Source organism: Hemiscyllium ocellatum, chromosome 4, assembly GCF_020745735.1.
Source record: "Hemiscyllium ocellatum isolate sHemOce1 chromosome 4, sHemOce1.pat.X.cur, whole genome shotgun sequence".
Lineage (NCBI taxonomy): Eukaryota > Metazoa > Chordata > Chondrichthyes > Orectolobiformes > Hemiscylliidae > Hemiscyllium > Hemiscyllium ocellatum.
The window spans coordinates 72,952,780-72,968,273 of NC_083404.1; the positions used below are offsets into that span (position 1 = coordinate 72,952,780).

Below are 15,494 nucleotides of genomic sequence, written 5' to 3' on the forward strand. Positions count from 1 at the left end.
AAAATTGAGGCAGCTAATGAATTGGCAACGTTCATCTCAAATGCAGGTGGAATGCAAAGGAATTAGAAGTTACATTATACTTGGATAAAACTTTGGTCAGACCCTATCATTCCAGACCTTAAACTGCTTAAAGATTTTCTTTCTCTAATATAGCTATTTTACACCTGCACACTCCCGTTATTGATATTCCCACAAGTGGGACAATTTATCCCGGTTAACTCTATTCAGATTTCTCACAATTTTGAATATTTCAATCAAATTTCATCTCCATCTTCTCACAGAGTCATAGAGATGTACAGCACAGAAACAGACCATTCGGTCCAACTCATCCATGCCGATCAAATATCCCAACCCAGTCTAATCTCACATCCCCCTAAACCCTTCCTATTTATATATCCATCCAGATGCCTTTTAAATGTTGCAATTGTACTAGCCTCCATCACTTCCTCTGGCAGCCCATTCCACACATGCACCACCATCTGCATGAAAAAGCTGCCCCTTAGGTCCTTTTTTTTATATATCTTTCCCCTCTCATTCTAAACCTATGTCCTCTAGATCTGGACTCCCCGGCCCCAGGGAAAAGACCTTGACGATTTACCCTATTCACACCCCTCATGATTTTATAAACCTTTATGGAGGTCACTCCTCAGCCTCTGACACTGCAGTAAAAATAGCCCCAGCCTGTTAACCTCTCCCTATAGCTCAAATCCTCCAACTCTGGCATCATCCTTGTAAATCTTTTGTGAATCCTTTCAAGTTTCACAAAATCCTTCTGATAGGAAGGAGACCAGAACTGCAGGCAATATTCCAAAAGTGGCCTCACCAATGTCCTGTACAGCCACAACATAATCTCCCAACTCCTGTACTCAATACTCTGACCGATAAACGAAAGCATACTAAATGCCTTCTTCACTATTCTATCTACCTGTGACTCTACTGTCAAGGAGCTATGAACCTACACTTCAAGGTCTTTTTGTTCAGCTCCCTAGGACCTTAAGTATATAAGTCCTGCTAAGATTCACTTTCCCAAAATGCAGCACCTCGCACTTCTCCAAATTAAAGTCCATCTGCCACTCCTCAGCCCCTCCGATCAAGATTCCGTTGTAATCAGAGGTAACCTTCTTTGTTGTCCACTACACCTCCAATTTTGCAGTCAGCTGCAAACTTACTAACTATACCTCTTAAGCTCACATCCAAATCATTTATATAAATGACAAAAAGTAGTGGACCCAGCACCAATCCTTGTGGCACTCCATTAGTCACAGGCCTCCAGTCTGAAAAATAACCCTCCACCATCACCACCCTCTATCTTCTACTATGGAGCCAGTTCTATATCCAAATGGCTAGTACCCCCTGTATTTCATGAGATCTAACCTTGCTAACCAGTCTCGCATGGGGAATCTTGTCGGACACCTTACTGAAGTCTATATAAATCACATCTACCGCTGTCCTCATCAATTTTCTTTGAGTATTTTGAATATGGAACAATCAAGTTTGTGAGACATGATTTCTCACGCACAAAGCCATGTTGACTATCCCTAATCAGTCCTTGCCTTTTCAAATACATGTACATCCTGTCCCTCAGGATTCCCTCCAACAACTTACCCACCACTGACGTCAGGCTCACCGATCTATAGTTCCCTGGCTTGTCCTTACCACCTTGCTAAACAGTGGCACCACTGTAACCAATCTTCCAGTCTTCCAGCACCTCACCTGTGACTATCGATGATGCAAATATTTCAGCAAGAGGCCCAGCAATCACTTCCCCCCACTTCCCACAGGGTTCTACGGTACACCTGATCAGGTCCTAGAGATTTATCCACTTTTTTGTGTTTCAAGACATCTAGCACTTCCTCCTCCTAATATGGACATTTTAAGATGTCACCATCTATTTCCCTACATTGTATATCTTCCATGTCCTTTTCTACAGTAAACACTGATGCAAAATACTCATTTAGTATCTCCCCCATCTCCTGCAACTCCATACGAAGGCTGCCTTTTGATCTTTGAGGGCCCTATTCTCTCCCTACTTACCCTTTTGTCCTTAATAGATTTGTAAAATGCCTTTCAACTCTCCTTAAATCTATTTGCCAAAGGTATCTCACATCCCTTTGTGCCCTCCTCATCCCCGAGGGAAACAGTCATTATTCTGGAATCTTTTCAGCACACTTTCTAATGTCTTCACGTCCACCTTAAAACATTGGTCCACAGAACAAGCATCGTACTCCAGGTCTCTTATACAAGTTCACCCCAACCGCCATGCTATTGTACTCCACACCACTATTAAAAGATTACTATATACTTTATTCACCACGTTCTCAACCTATCATATCACATTCAATGAATTATGCAACCAAAGCCTTCTACTCCTGCACCTCAATCATACAGCATGGAAACAGACCATTTGGTCTAATCCATCCACATCAACCGCTTTTGCCCGAAACATCAATTTTCCTGCTCCTCAGATGCTGCCGGACCTGCTGTGCTTTTCCAGCACCACTCTAATCTAGACTCTGGTTTCCAGCATCTGCAGTCCTTGTTTTTACTACATCAACCAGACATCCCAATCTGACCTAGTCCTATTTGCCAGCATTTGGCTAATATCTCTCTAAACCTTCATATTCATATATCCATTCAGATGCATTTAGATGCTATAATTGAACCAGTCTCCACCACTTCCTCTGGCAACTCATTCCATACACACACCATCCACTGCATGAAAATGTTACACCTTAGAGATTTAAAAAGGATCTTTCTCCTCATACCTCAAACCTATGCCTCTAGTTTTGGACTTGTCCACCTTAGAATAAAAGAACTTCGCTATTCACCCCATCCATACCTCTCATTTTATAAGCCTCTAGAAGGTCATCTCTCAGCCTCCAACACTCCACCGAAAATAGCTCCAGCCTATTCAGCCTCTCCCTGCAATTCAAAAACTCCAACCTTCTCAGATTTTTATAAAAGGATACAATTCTGAAAAGGAAGATGCATTTCTGATAAGCAAAAGGTATAAGGAATACGGGCCAAAGGCAGATATATGGAGTTAAGCCACAGATCATACATGATCTGATTAAATATTGGAACAGGGTTAAGGGGCTGAATGGCCTACTCTTGTTAGCAGAGATACATAGCATGGAAACAGAACATTCAGTCCAATTCATCCATGCCGACCAGACATCCTAAATTAATCTAGCCCTGTTTACCAGCATTTGGCCCATATCCCTCTAAACCCTTCCTATTCATATACCCATCCTTTTAAATGTTGAAATGTTAGCAGCCTCCACCACTTCCTCTGGCAGCTCATTCCATACACAGGTCACCCTCCTTAAGAAAAAGTTGCCCCTTAGTTCCCTTTTAAATCTTTCCCGTCTGACCTTAAAAGTGGTTTTAGACTCCTCCACCCCGGGAAAAGAAGTTGTCTATATACCTTTCCCATACCCCTCAATTTTATAAATCTCCAAAACATCACCTCTCAGCCCCGATACTCCAAGGAAAAGAGCCCCAGTCTACTCAGCCTCTCCCCATAGCTCAAAACCTGCAACCCTGACAACATCTTTGTAAATCTTTTCTGAACCCTTTCAAGTTTCACAATATTCTTCCTACAGCAGGGAAACCAGAATTGAATACAGTATTCCAATAGTGACTTAGGCTCCTAATTAGAATTAAATTAGCTTTATTGTCACATGTACTCAAATGTATACCGTTTACAAGTCATCTTTGTTGTGGTTCTGTTCGCCGAGCTGGAAGTTTTTGTTGCAAACGTTTCGTTCCCTGGCTAGGGAACATCATCAGTGCTATAGGAGCCTCCTGTGAAGCGCTGCTGTGATGTTTCTTCCGGTATTTATAGTGGTTTGTTCTTGCCGCTTCCGGGTGTCAGTTTCAGCTGTAGTGGTTTGTATATGGGGTCCAGGTCCATGTGTCTGTTAATGGAGTTTGTGGATGAATGCCATGCCTCTAGGAATTCCCTGGCTGTTCTCTGTCTGGCTTGTCCTATGATGGTAGTGTTTTCCCAGTCAAATTCATGTCCCTGGTTGTCTGAGTGTATGGCTACTAGGGATAGCTGGTCGTGTCGTTTTGTGGCTAGCTGATGTTCATGGATGCGGATTGTTAGCTGTCTTCCTGTTTGTCCTATATAGTGTTTTGTGCAGTCCTTGCATGGGATTTTGTAAACTACGTTAGTTTGGCTCGTGCTGTGCGAGCCAAACTAACGTAGTTTACAAAGACCCATGCAAGGACTGCACAAAACACTATATAGGACAAACAGGAAGACAGCTAACAATCCGCATCCATGAACATCAGCTAGCCACAAAACGACACGACCAGCTATCCCTAGTAGCCATACACTCAGACAACCAGGGACATGAATTTGACTGGGAAAACACTACCATCATAGGACAAGCCAGACAGAGAACAGCCAGGGAATTCCTAGAGGCATGGCATTCATCCACAAACTCCATTAACAGACACATGGACCTGGACCCCATATACAAACCACTACAGCTGAAACTGACACCCGGAAGCGGCAAGAACATCCATCAACAGACACGTCGACCTGGACCCCACATACAAACTACTACAGCTGAAACTGACACCCGGAAGCGGCAAGAACAAACCACTATAAATACCGGAAGAAACATCACAGCAGCGCTTCACAGGAGGCTCCTATAGCACTGATGATGTTCCCTAGCCAGGGAACGAAACGTTTGCAACAAAAACTTCCAGCTCGGCGAACAGAACCACAACAACGGACACCCGAGCTACAAATCTTCAACCAGACTTTACAAATCACCATTTAGAGGCACCATCTTGGGTACAAATGATTATTAAGTACAAATTCTTAGGGAAACATGTAGGACAATAAAGAAATAAGTCCAGCATTACACATCATGGAAATAAATTAGAAAAATAAAGAAAAGTTCAATGTAATAGTCCTTCCAAACCAATCCACATTGGCACCTAGCCTCCTGTAACTGGAAGAGTGCTCCATCACTTTGCCGCCATCTGCACCGCACCCACCGATGTGGGAGTCACCACTCTAGGCACTATCTCTTTGCCACTGGGCTCTTCACACCGATGCCGCCAAGTCCTATGTTAAACCCATACTCATCCCTCAACCAGGGGTCCCAGGCTCTGTTGCTGCTGCCACCTTGCCCATAACCAGAAATCCCTGCTCTGCACCTACCACGGCCACAATCAGCCTGCTGCTTTGGTGATGCCAGGAGCTTCCTTTCCGGACATATCATGCTGCTATCACTACAGCCACCACCGTGCCAGGAGTCCCCACTATGGGCCTACTGTCACTAGGACTGGATGGCTCCACTGCCAGGCCAGGCCACCACAGTGCCAAGAGTCCTATTTTGGCTGCAAACATCAGCTTGCCTGTGCCATCGTCTTGAAGAGTCTGCTGCCACCGCCACTTCCAGTTGCAGGAGCATCTTTGCTGCCACTGCCACCAGTCTGGAATGCCATAAAGATGTCCTTGTTATTGCCACCACCATATTTAAATTGCAGGGAGAAGCTACATCCACCACCTCCAATCACCAGAAAGCTGCCATCACTCCCCACACAGCCTATTCTCAGTGCCATGTTGATGCTACCAACCGACCCACCACATAAAAGATAAAGAAAAGAAAAAGTGAAAGAAAGAAAAAGAGAGAGAAAAAAAGGAAAAAAAAAAGAGGTGGGAGCAGATGAGCCCTGGGCAAGAGTCCATACCCAACCTTGCTAATCTACCACCATCTTGGACAGCCCTTTTTATTGTCTTTCCATCGTCTGCCTATCAAACTGAATGACTTCAAACTTCTCTGCATTGAAGTTCATTTGTTATTTGCCCACCAATTCTGCCAATGTGTTTATATCTTAAATCGATCTTCTACAGTTTAGATAGTTTACAATACTTCCAAACATTGCAACATCTACAAAGTTCAAATGTACACCAAGATCAAGGATATTAAAATAAATCAGAAAAATGAAGGGACCTAAAACTGATTACTGGGGAACAGCGCTGCAAACCTCACAGGTCAAGGAGCATCTATTAAGCATTACTCCGTTTTCTGCCCCTCAGCCAATTTAATATCCATGTGGTTGTTGTCTCTTTTACTCCAGGAGCTATTATTTTACTCAAAAGTGATTTTGCTCAGTGTGACACTATATCAAACATTTTGGAAATCCACATATGCCACATCAAATTAAATTGTCTCGCCAATCCTCTGGATACCTTGAGTCAGAGAGTCTTCAAAAGAATTCTAGCAAATTGATTACACATGAAGTACTCTTAAGAAAACAGGATGCTGCCTGACTTGCTGCGCTTTTCCAGTAACACATTTTTCAGCTCTGATCTCCAGCATCTGCAGTCCTCACTTTCTCCTAGAAGATTTTAACCTTCTGCGAATCCTCTTGCAAGGATGCCTTCCTTGAAGAAGCTCTCTTCCTCCCTCTACAAGCCTCATTCCTGAAGAAGGGCTCATGCCCGAAACGTCGATTCTCCTGCTCATCGGATGCTGCCTGACCTGCTGTGCTTTTCCAGCAACACATTTTTCAGCTCTTAAGAAAACATACTTGTTCTCTACAATTAGTCTATCTTCTCAACATGGCTATTAACTTTGTACCGAATACTGTTTCGAGAAGTTTCCACAATTTTGTAGGTGTGGTCAGTCATCTGGCAAAACCTGGCAACTAGCATCTAGTTTGTCCTAAACTAACACTCAAATAATCGATCGAACTGATCAAGAAAGTTACTGCCACTTCATCACCTCTAGAAATTTGTTAAGTTTGGCTAAGCCAGTGCAACACAGAATACTTTGGTGGTTGTAAAGTGCTTTGTTGTATCCCAAGTTTTGTGACATAAACCTGACTGTCCTTTTTTGTCACTCTCTAAATTCCAGTCAAGATCTTCATGTGCAAGCTCATTGGGCTATCAAATTGGCTATTTAAGCACTGGCATGGGATTATGTTAATACATTGCAGAAGCCAAAGTCTTAATGTTGATACATATGATCATCAGGAATCATGTGGAGGCAAAATAAAGTTTACTGACATCAAATATACCAGCAAAACTTCTTTTAGTAGTTAGTTATTTTTGAAGTGCTGTACTATGATGTAGATAAATGTGAAGAGATGAGCTATGTATCAAGAATCATATAGGTACATGAAATATACTATGGCTCTTTTTGCTCTCTAAAAGTGGGTGCACATGTTCAGAATGTTTGTATTTACACTCTATGACAACTTATTTTAGTGTGCTTATTGATTTTTATTTAGCCAGTGTAACCTCTGGCTCAGGAAGCAACAATCCAAGAATCATAAGGAATACATGCATCAGTAAAATGTTAATTTGTTCAATTTTTGCTGTCACTGTTGGCAAAACTAAACAATAAATTGGAATGAACTGTGATCAACATTTCCCCTTCCACAGCTTCACTAAATAAATTTACATGATACCAATGATCAAAGTGATGGGCATGGGTAAAAGGCAGAGACAGGAGTGAGCAAATACACTATCAGGGAGATGTTTGAGGGTAATGTTCTTGATGTGATAAACATAGGAAAATCTGAAATACAAAAAGACTAAGAACATGAAGATCAAACAGCACCTGATAACTGATGCAAAGTTGACGAGTGACAGGGAATAAATGTTGAACAGTTGTTTATCAAACTAGACTCAGATAAAGATAAAAATCACAATACTAGGTTATAGAATTCAACAGATTTATATAGACGTACTAGCTTTCAGAGCACTGCTCCTACGTCAAGAAGCTGTGGAGCAGGATCATAATGACAGAACTTAATGCAAGGTTCATAGTGTCATGCAACTGATATGATATATTGAATAAACCTAAATTGCTATTAAGTTTTTTTATCTTTTAGAATGGGTTGCAGGTTTCACTTCATTAATACGTAGACTTAACAGCAATCTAGGTTTGCTCAATATATTGTTTTAATTGCATGACACGGTGACCCTTTGTTAAGAATTCCGTGTCTTATAGTTGTAGAGTTATACAGTCGTATAGATATACAGCATGGAAACAGACCCTTGGTCCAACCCATCCATGCAGACCAGATATCCCAACCCAATCTAGTCCCACCTGCCAACACTTGGCCCATATCCCTCCAAACCCTTCCTATTCATATACCTATCCAAATGCCTCTTAAATGTTGCAATTGTACCAGCCTCCACCACATCCTCTGGCAGCTCATCCTATACACATACCACCCTCTGCGTGAAAAAGTTGTCCCTTAGGTCTCTTTTATATCTTTCCCCTCTCACCCTAAACCTATGCCCTCTAGTTCTGGACTCACCCAGCCCAGGGAAAAGACCTTGTCTATTTACCCTGTCCATGCACCTCAGCCTCTGATGGTCCAGAGAAAACAGCCCCAGCCTATTCAACCCTATAGCTCAAATCCTCCAACCCTGGCAAGATCCTTGTAAATCCCTTCTGAACCCTATGATACTGCTCCACAGCTAGCTGACAAAGGTACAGCACTCCGAAAGCCATTGCTTCCAAATAAACCTGTTGGACTATAACCTGGTTTTGTGTGATTTTTAACTTTGTCAACTCCAGTCCGACACCAGCACCTCCACATTATAGAACCTGATACACAGTGGTTTTGGGACCACTGCTTTTCTGGATATATTTTAGCAGTCTACACTTGATGTCCAGGGCACAATTTAAAATATTTGCAGATGTAGTTTGGAGAAAGTTAATGAGGAAAACCTGCAAGTGGGAGAAAGAGCAGGAGGTCAGCAAAGCAGCAAGACTGACTTACTGGACGTAGGCTCTGCTGCAGAAGCAGTGAATCTGTTCCGTCTCCTCACTATAACCTTCGAGAAAGAGGACGATTTCCGCCACCATACTCCAGTTCTCACACATGTTGTCTATCATCTCAGCACCCGACAATCTTATTCCGGCTACCCAACCAGCACCATAACAAACTTCCGACAAGGTCAGCGCTGCAGTGTATTACACTTTCCGGTAAGTGAGGTCAGAATTTTTTTGTAAGTCTGACACACCTCGCCGGAAGTGCCGTCTGCGCACCCTGGCGGATCCAGAGGGAGTGGTCACATGCATAGGAAGTGGGAATTCAGGAGAAGGAGAGGCCCAGAATCCAGAGGACTCGGGTGATCGTTTTAGCAATAAATAAGCGATTGGTGAATGATGGAGCAGCTGGTTGGGGAATCAGTGTCAGAGGGTGAGTGAGGTGGGATATATCGAGAGGAAGGCAGATCAGGACAGAGTGGAAAGATCTTTTTCATGTTTCATCAGAAGGCTTTCACTAACTATTCTGTTCAAATAGTGACATTATCTCCTTTTTGCTTTGAAGTACGAACTGGAGCTCAACAAAATGCATTATTTCTGCATCATATTTTAATATCTGATAAGAGATCAAAGATAAATAAGGGTTTAATTTTGTCCAGGGACTCTTGATTTTTTTAAGCTGTATCTGCAATGTGAAGTTTGAACAATAGTTAGAGTGTTTTGTAAAATAAAATGGTTTCTTGGGACTAGGATTGAGTAGGTCAGGTCTCCCTTAGGAATAATTTATGGTTGGTATATTAGTGTACATAGACCTGAAATTTCACATGTTAGAGCATAATTATACCATTTTATTTATCCAATTATGTAGTGTAATCTTTAAGCAGTTGTGGACTCACTGTGCAGGAAATGGATAGAATAACAGTTTTGCAAGAAAGGTAAGTCAGCATTCCTCATGAATATGAAAGTTATTTTGAAACTGACTTTTCTGTTGAAAAAATAAACTGCTAATTTGATTCACCGTCACATAATCATTTAAGATGATTATAGAGTTTGAAAACATGAACGAACAAATCCAAGAACAGCTTCTTCCCAGCTGTTATCACACTTTTGAACAATGTTAATGTTGATCTCTCTCGCTCTCTGCTTCTTTGCGGCTGTAACTTTATTTTGCTACCTTGGTGTGATATGCTTTGCCTGTGTTGTATGCAAAACAACACTTCTCACTACATCTGTACATATGATCAGAATAAATCAAATTCAAACTGTTTCTGGGCTACTGGTTATGGAGACCTCTTCCAGCTACTCTCAGATATTCTGGATTTGTATTGTGTTGATACCCTCCTTAGGGAAAGTGGTAAAAAACAACCCTATGCACAATGATGTTCTGCTTTGCTGTCTATATTATTAAATTCTGATTAGGTTCTTTTTGATTTGTTTGACTTATATTCCAAATTCCACTTAGATTTGTGGAGCTATAATTATCATATCTTTAAAATTCAGTTGATATCTGGCAAAGTTGTTCAGCAAATTGATGCTGTAATAATACACTATTTCTCATGTTTGATAAGTTCACTTTGAACCATGTACTGTGAAGAAATGTATCTAAGGTAGTGGAGTGGAACAGTGAAGATACAGTATGTTGGTTCCTATGAGAAGTTGCATGAATTGGTTCTGTGGTCTTCGTTCAAAAGAATATAAGATGGTCTTATTGAAAAGTTCAAGATTCTGAAGGGACTTGATGTCACTTAGCCTCTTTCCAGTCCAGTTCTGGGGAGTTGAGATCCACAGTTTCTGAATCTTGTTCTGTTCTTTTAATCATGGGTTTTTGTTTCGTTACTTTGCCCTGTGGGATTGTTCATGACATCTTTCTGCTTTGCCACATTCTCTTTTATAAGTTTTTTGTTTACTATTTTTCCTACATCCTGTTTCATTTATTCTGTAGATGTGGACAAACTTTTAGAGTCATAGAAACGTACAGCATGGAAACATGGACCGGATATCCCAACCTAATCTAGTCCCATTTGCCAGCACTCGGCCCATATCCCTCCAGACCTTTCCTATTCATAGACCCATCCAGATGCCTTTTTTTTAAGTTCATTTTAGTCAACTCCTTTCTGCCACAGTTTATTTCCTGAATTCAGGTACACAGATAAGGGGTGGCCTTCAGCATCAACTATTTCTTTATGATTAGAAAATAATAACTTCAGTTTACTTGCTAAGTAAAGTGTACTGTCTGAAAAGTGTTTATAGTAAGTTATACAATCTTAACATTAATTTTTGAAGCTAACAGCCTCTTTGCTGTGGAGATGCAGTGATGGTCTTCCATGTGGGCATATTGAAAACTTAATGGTTGGCACCTTTGCAGATGGTGTTTCTCCAGTTTATATGAACTTGGATCAGAGATTCCTATGAGTTGGATATTACATTCCTTTTTACAAGGAGGCTTTAAGGATATCCTTGAAGTGTCTTCTCACCTGGTAAATGCTTACCATGACTGAGCTCATTTTGGAAGTCTTGCATGAAAAAAGCGGACAATGTGGCCTGCCTCTTGATGTTTGGAATCTGCATTGTGACTCTGTTAGGAGTTGTTCGACTGCTGGGAGGAGGCATTTGAGGATCTTCTCAGCGGTGGACTTGAAAATTATTTCAGGTACAGTTTATTGGAGGCCTTCTGGCATGCTCTCCTTAGAGGGGAGTGAGATGAAGTCATATATTCATGTGAAGAATAATGGCAGATAGCATGCTTTGAGACTTTGTCAGTGGTACTCATATTGAGAAGATTCTCATTGTGCTCCTTCTATTAAGGACTGACTGCCTTTCTGTGTTTAGTGAGTACCATTCTTCTTTCAACTCTGGGGGGTGCTTGCAGAGATGGTGAGCTGATTCACTTTTGCAAGTGAAAATAAAGTATAGGAGTTGGCATTCATCCTCCGAGTTAACCTTCCCTGAATGTGTGTTTGCCACGTTGTTCTTTTGAGTTGATCTTCTCCTGCCTGCTATGATGTTGCGTTGGGAGTTCCTGGACACTAAGCAATAAGACATTCAGATCTGTCGCTTCCGTGGTTGTTTGTGAGGGTCTTTGTGTTTCAGGTTCCAAATCTCATTTTTTAGGTTTGGAAGATGCCTGTGCCAAATTTTATTTAAGTGTGGTAGCCATTGCTTGCCAACTACCATAGAGTTCTGGTGGTGCATGGTATTTGTCTTGTCATAGGAATAGGTAAGATGATTGGAGCCAAAATTGTGCAGCATTGGTGGAACTAAACACACCCATGTCACCCCTTAACAACCCTGCCCTATTCTAGAAGCTATTTGAGCTAAGTGCTAGAAATAGGGTTAGAATGTTTTTGACAGGTGCAGACTTAACCACCTAACCAATGTGCTGAAGGACCTCTCTCTGTGCTGTGGACTTGAGTCTAAGCCTGCATTTCTACTTGCTTGTGGTTCACCATTGGAGCAGAGAAGGTACTCAATATCCAGCAGCCCATATTAGATCAGCAAGGACTCCTTCTTGCCACAGTGGAAGGCTGGGTGCATCTCAAATAGTCAGGCAGATTTTCCCTTGCTCTGGTGCCAGTTTAGTTGCTGACAGCATATATCAAACTCTTGGCCTTCAGCCCCTGCTACATCTGATTAGTTTTGATTTTGTTCACAGCCCCTGATTGCCCCAGAGGCAAGCTATAGAAAGATAGTTATATAGGAATGCAAATTCACAAGATTATAAATAATTATATCTGATTTAAAAGAAGTCTAAAATATAAATGAATGGAATTCTTAATTTATCAAAGATGAATTCGATGAAAACCAACAACTAATGGTGAGCAGATCTGCAACTTTTAAAAGACCTAGAAAAGGGAATTATGTATATAATCCCTGTAAGGATGTTGAATCTTTAGAGACAGCAAAACACAGGTGGTCAAGGTTGCTAAGAGCAAAGGCTAGTTTTTTCAATGAGAACATTTAGCTTATGAAAATAGTGGAACTATATAGAATTAGAAAAGATGAGTTGGGGAGATTTTATGTGAAAATTATTTCAGTCATTGGGTCTTGAACAAGAAGCGTAATACAAAGTTAAATAAGCAGAGTAGGAAAAACATTTTTTTACATAAGAAATTGAGAGGATGTAGAACTACGTCAACAAAATTAGATTGAATAGCTGAATGAAGACCAAGAAGTTGAACAAATATAGGAAAATGATAACTAAGTGTGGATAGAACCTCTTGCTCAGAGATTAAGTACCAACAAATTAATTTCAATGGCCTGTTTGAGATCTAATTTCTAGAATAAGCTCTGCTACGTCTTTTGAAAGTCAGTCTTTTAACTATCAATGAATTGTGGAAAGATTGGCATTCTTGAGCTTTCTAGTGATAAGTGTGCGCGACTCAAATCAGCGTTACTGTTGTCATGATGTTAAAATATTAGATTAGATTCCTTACAGTGTGGAAACAGGCCCTTTGGCCCAACAAGTCCACACCGACCCTCCAAAGAGAAACCCACCCAGATCCATTCCCTACATTCACCCCTGACTACTGCACCTAACACTACGGGCAATCTAGCATGGCCAATTCACCTAACCTGCACATCTTTGGAATGTGGGAGGAAACCGGAGCACCCGGAGGAAACCCACGCAGACACGGGGGAGAATGTGCAAACTCCACACAGACAGTCACCCAAGACTGGAATCGAACCTGGGTCCCTGGTGCTGTGAGGCAGCAGTGCTAACCACTGCGCCACCGTGCCTATATTAACCTATTTTATCATGCTAGCATGTATTTAGCCATGGCAATATAAATGTTAATGTTTCTTATGGTGGTTTTAAAATTACAATAGTGCCGTTGATCAAAATTATTAAGACAAAGAAATAAAATCAGGAATAGGCCATTTGACTCTGTTGTGCCATTCAGTAGGATCATGGCTAATCCAATATTTATCATGTCCACTTTCCTGTATTTTCCCTGTAACCCTTGATTTTTCCCCTACTGAACAAGAATCTATCTCTGCCTAAAATCTCTTCCTCAATACACAAAGACTCTGCTCCCCCCCAGCTTTCTGTAGCAAAGAATTCCACAAATTCTCAATCCTCCAAGAGACAAAATTCTGCCTCTTCTCAGTCTTAACCTGCCATCCCTTTATCGTGAGACAATGTTCTCTGGTCCTGTCCCATGACTAGAAATATCATGTCAGCATTTACCCTGTCAAGCCCCTTAGAATCCTATATATTTCAATAAGATCACCTCATTCTTCTAAATTCAGATTAGTAAAGTCCCAACCTGTTTAACCTTTGTTCATAAACAGTCTCTCCATACCAGTGATCATTCTTGTGAATCTTCTCTGAACTTCTACAATGGTATGATACCCTTTCTGAAATAAGGGGACCAAAACTGCTCTCAGTACTCCAGATGTGCTCTCACCAGTACCTGGTACAATTGCAGTAAGACTTCTCTACTCTTTACTCTCTGCTTCACCTGTGTTCTCGCATTCTGTGTTTCATGCATAAATATCCCGAAGTCCCTTTTGTGTCACTGCTTTCTTCTCCTTTTAACTAATACTCCGTTTTTTTTGTTCTGCCTTTCAAAATGAACAACTTCTCATTGTCTCACATTATACTCCATTTGCCAACTTCTTGCTCACTTACTTAACCTTCTATAAGTTGTACGTGAAGACTGTTTATATAGCTTTTTTTGATTTATTTGACTGAGAAGAAATCAGATGTGGGAGTGCAGTATTTCCTGATTACATTTTTGGCCATAAAATCTTGTCGTAATCCCGCTATTTACTAATTGTTAAGATTTATGATTACTTATATTAATAGTTAACTTGACTGTAATTTGTCTTAGTTTTTTAAATTGCTGAAATTGTAAAACTACTTTTTGTTCCTACAGTTGACAAGAACTCTGTTTTAGTCTTATGCGAATACTGCTGTACCTGTCGTAATGACCCACAAACTCTGTCTTTGTGCTGACATTTGATAATGTTGGTTTGGTATGGCTGCTGCTGACGAATCCTATTTGGAAGGACAAAATGGGGGTTTTGTGTCTTACATGATTGAAATAGTGGAAAAATGGACTGGCTTGGAAATTTTGGAAGGCTCCCTGAATTACTTGGACTACCTTCTCTGGGTTTTCACTCCCCTCATCATTGTCTTCATTTTGCCATTGTTTATTATTCTGTTCCTATACCTTTCAATTCTTTTTCTACACGTGTACAAAAGAAAGAGAGAGCTACAAGTAGCTTATTCGAATAATGTTTGGGATGGAGCTCGGAAGACTTTGGCAACTCTGTGGGATGGACATGCAACAATATGGCATGGTAAGTGGTGTTCGTTCTTAATTTAACTTTTCTTATTATGCTCTTGAGCATAGCCATTAAGTGTTATGGTTAGCAGTAGTCAATAAGGAAATGCTGAGCAAATTTTGTTTTGAAAAGGAGGGAATTTCCAGTTGATCCAAACTAAAGTTTTTAAATTGTGAAGGTGCTAACCAAGGTGTTACAAGGGAAAAAGTTCCAAAACTGGATGAAAATTGAAATTAAATTCTTATTAAAGGAAAACTGCAGAAGGATTTATTTTTAATCAGAAGTGTAATAGGTTTCTGAATCAAGATGCCAAGGTAGATTATTTAATCAAACTTAAATTTTGTTTGCAGTAAAAATACTTTGTAAGCATTGAACTTGACCTTGTACCTATGAGATCTAAGTAAATTAATTACAGTCTGGAAAAAGTTCATATGTGATGAAATCATT

The 15,494-nt window shown here is 40.7% G+C and overlaps 2 protein-coding genes across 7 annotated transcripts in view; one reads left to right on the forward strand and one right to left on the reverse strand.

Moving 5' to 3' along the window:
* The window catches only part of tgs1 (trimethylguanosine synthase 1), a 58,607-nt gene extending 49,660 nt beyond the window's left edge, over positions 1 to 8,947 (reverse strand). For 2 of the 3 annotated variants that reach the window (XM_060824324.1, XM_060824323.1), the window contains exon 1: positions 8,767 to 8,947. In XM_060824324.1, the coding sequence (XP_060680307.1) occupies positions 8,767 to 8,882 (116 nt within the window). In that variant the 5' untranslated portion in view covers positions 8,883 to 8,947. The remainder of the gene's footprint in view (positions 1 to 8,766) is intronic. The other variant, XM_060824326.1, reaches the window with a different exon arrangement.
* A 107-nt stretch (positions 8,948 to 9,054) lies between these two features.
* Positions 9,055 to 15,494, forward strand: part of tmem68 (transmembrane protein 68) — a 61,253-nt gene continuing 54,813 nt past the window's right edge. For 2 of the 4 annotated variants that reach the window (XM_060824327.1, XM_060824331.1), the window contains exons 1-3: positions 9,055 to 9,189; positions 9,625 to 9,691; positions 14,636 to 15,062. In XM_060824327.1, coding sequence (XP_060680310.1) covers positions 14,738 to 15,062 — 325 coding nt within the window. In that variant the 5' untranslated portion in view covers positions 9,055 to 9,189; positions 9,625 to 9,691; positions 14,636 to 14,737. Of the gene's footprint in view, positions 9,190 to 9,624; positions 9,692 to 11,039; positions 11,407 to 14,635; positions 15,063 to 15,494 lie in introns of those variants that run through there. The other 2 variants (XM_060824330.1, XM_060824328.1) reach the window with 2 other exon arrangements.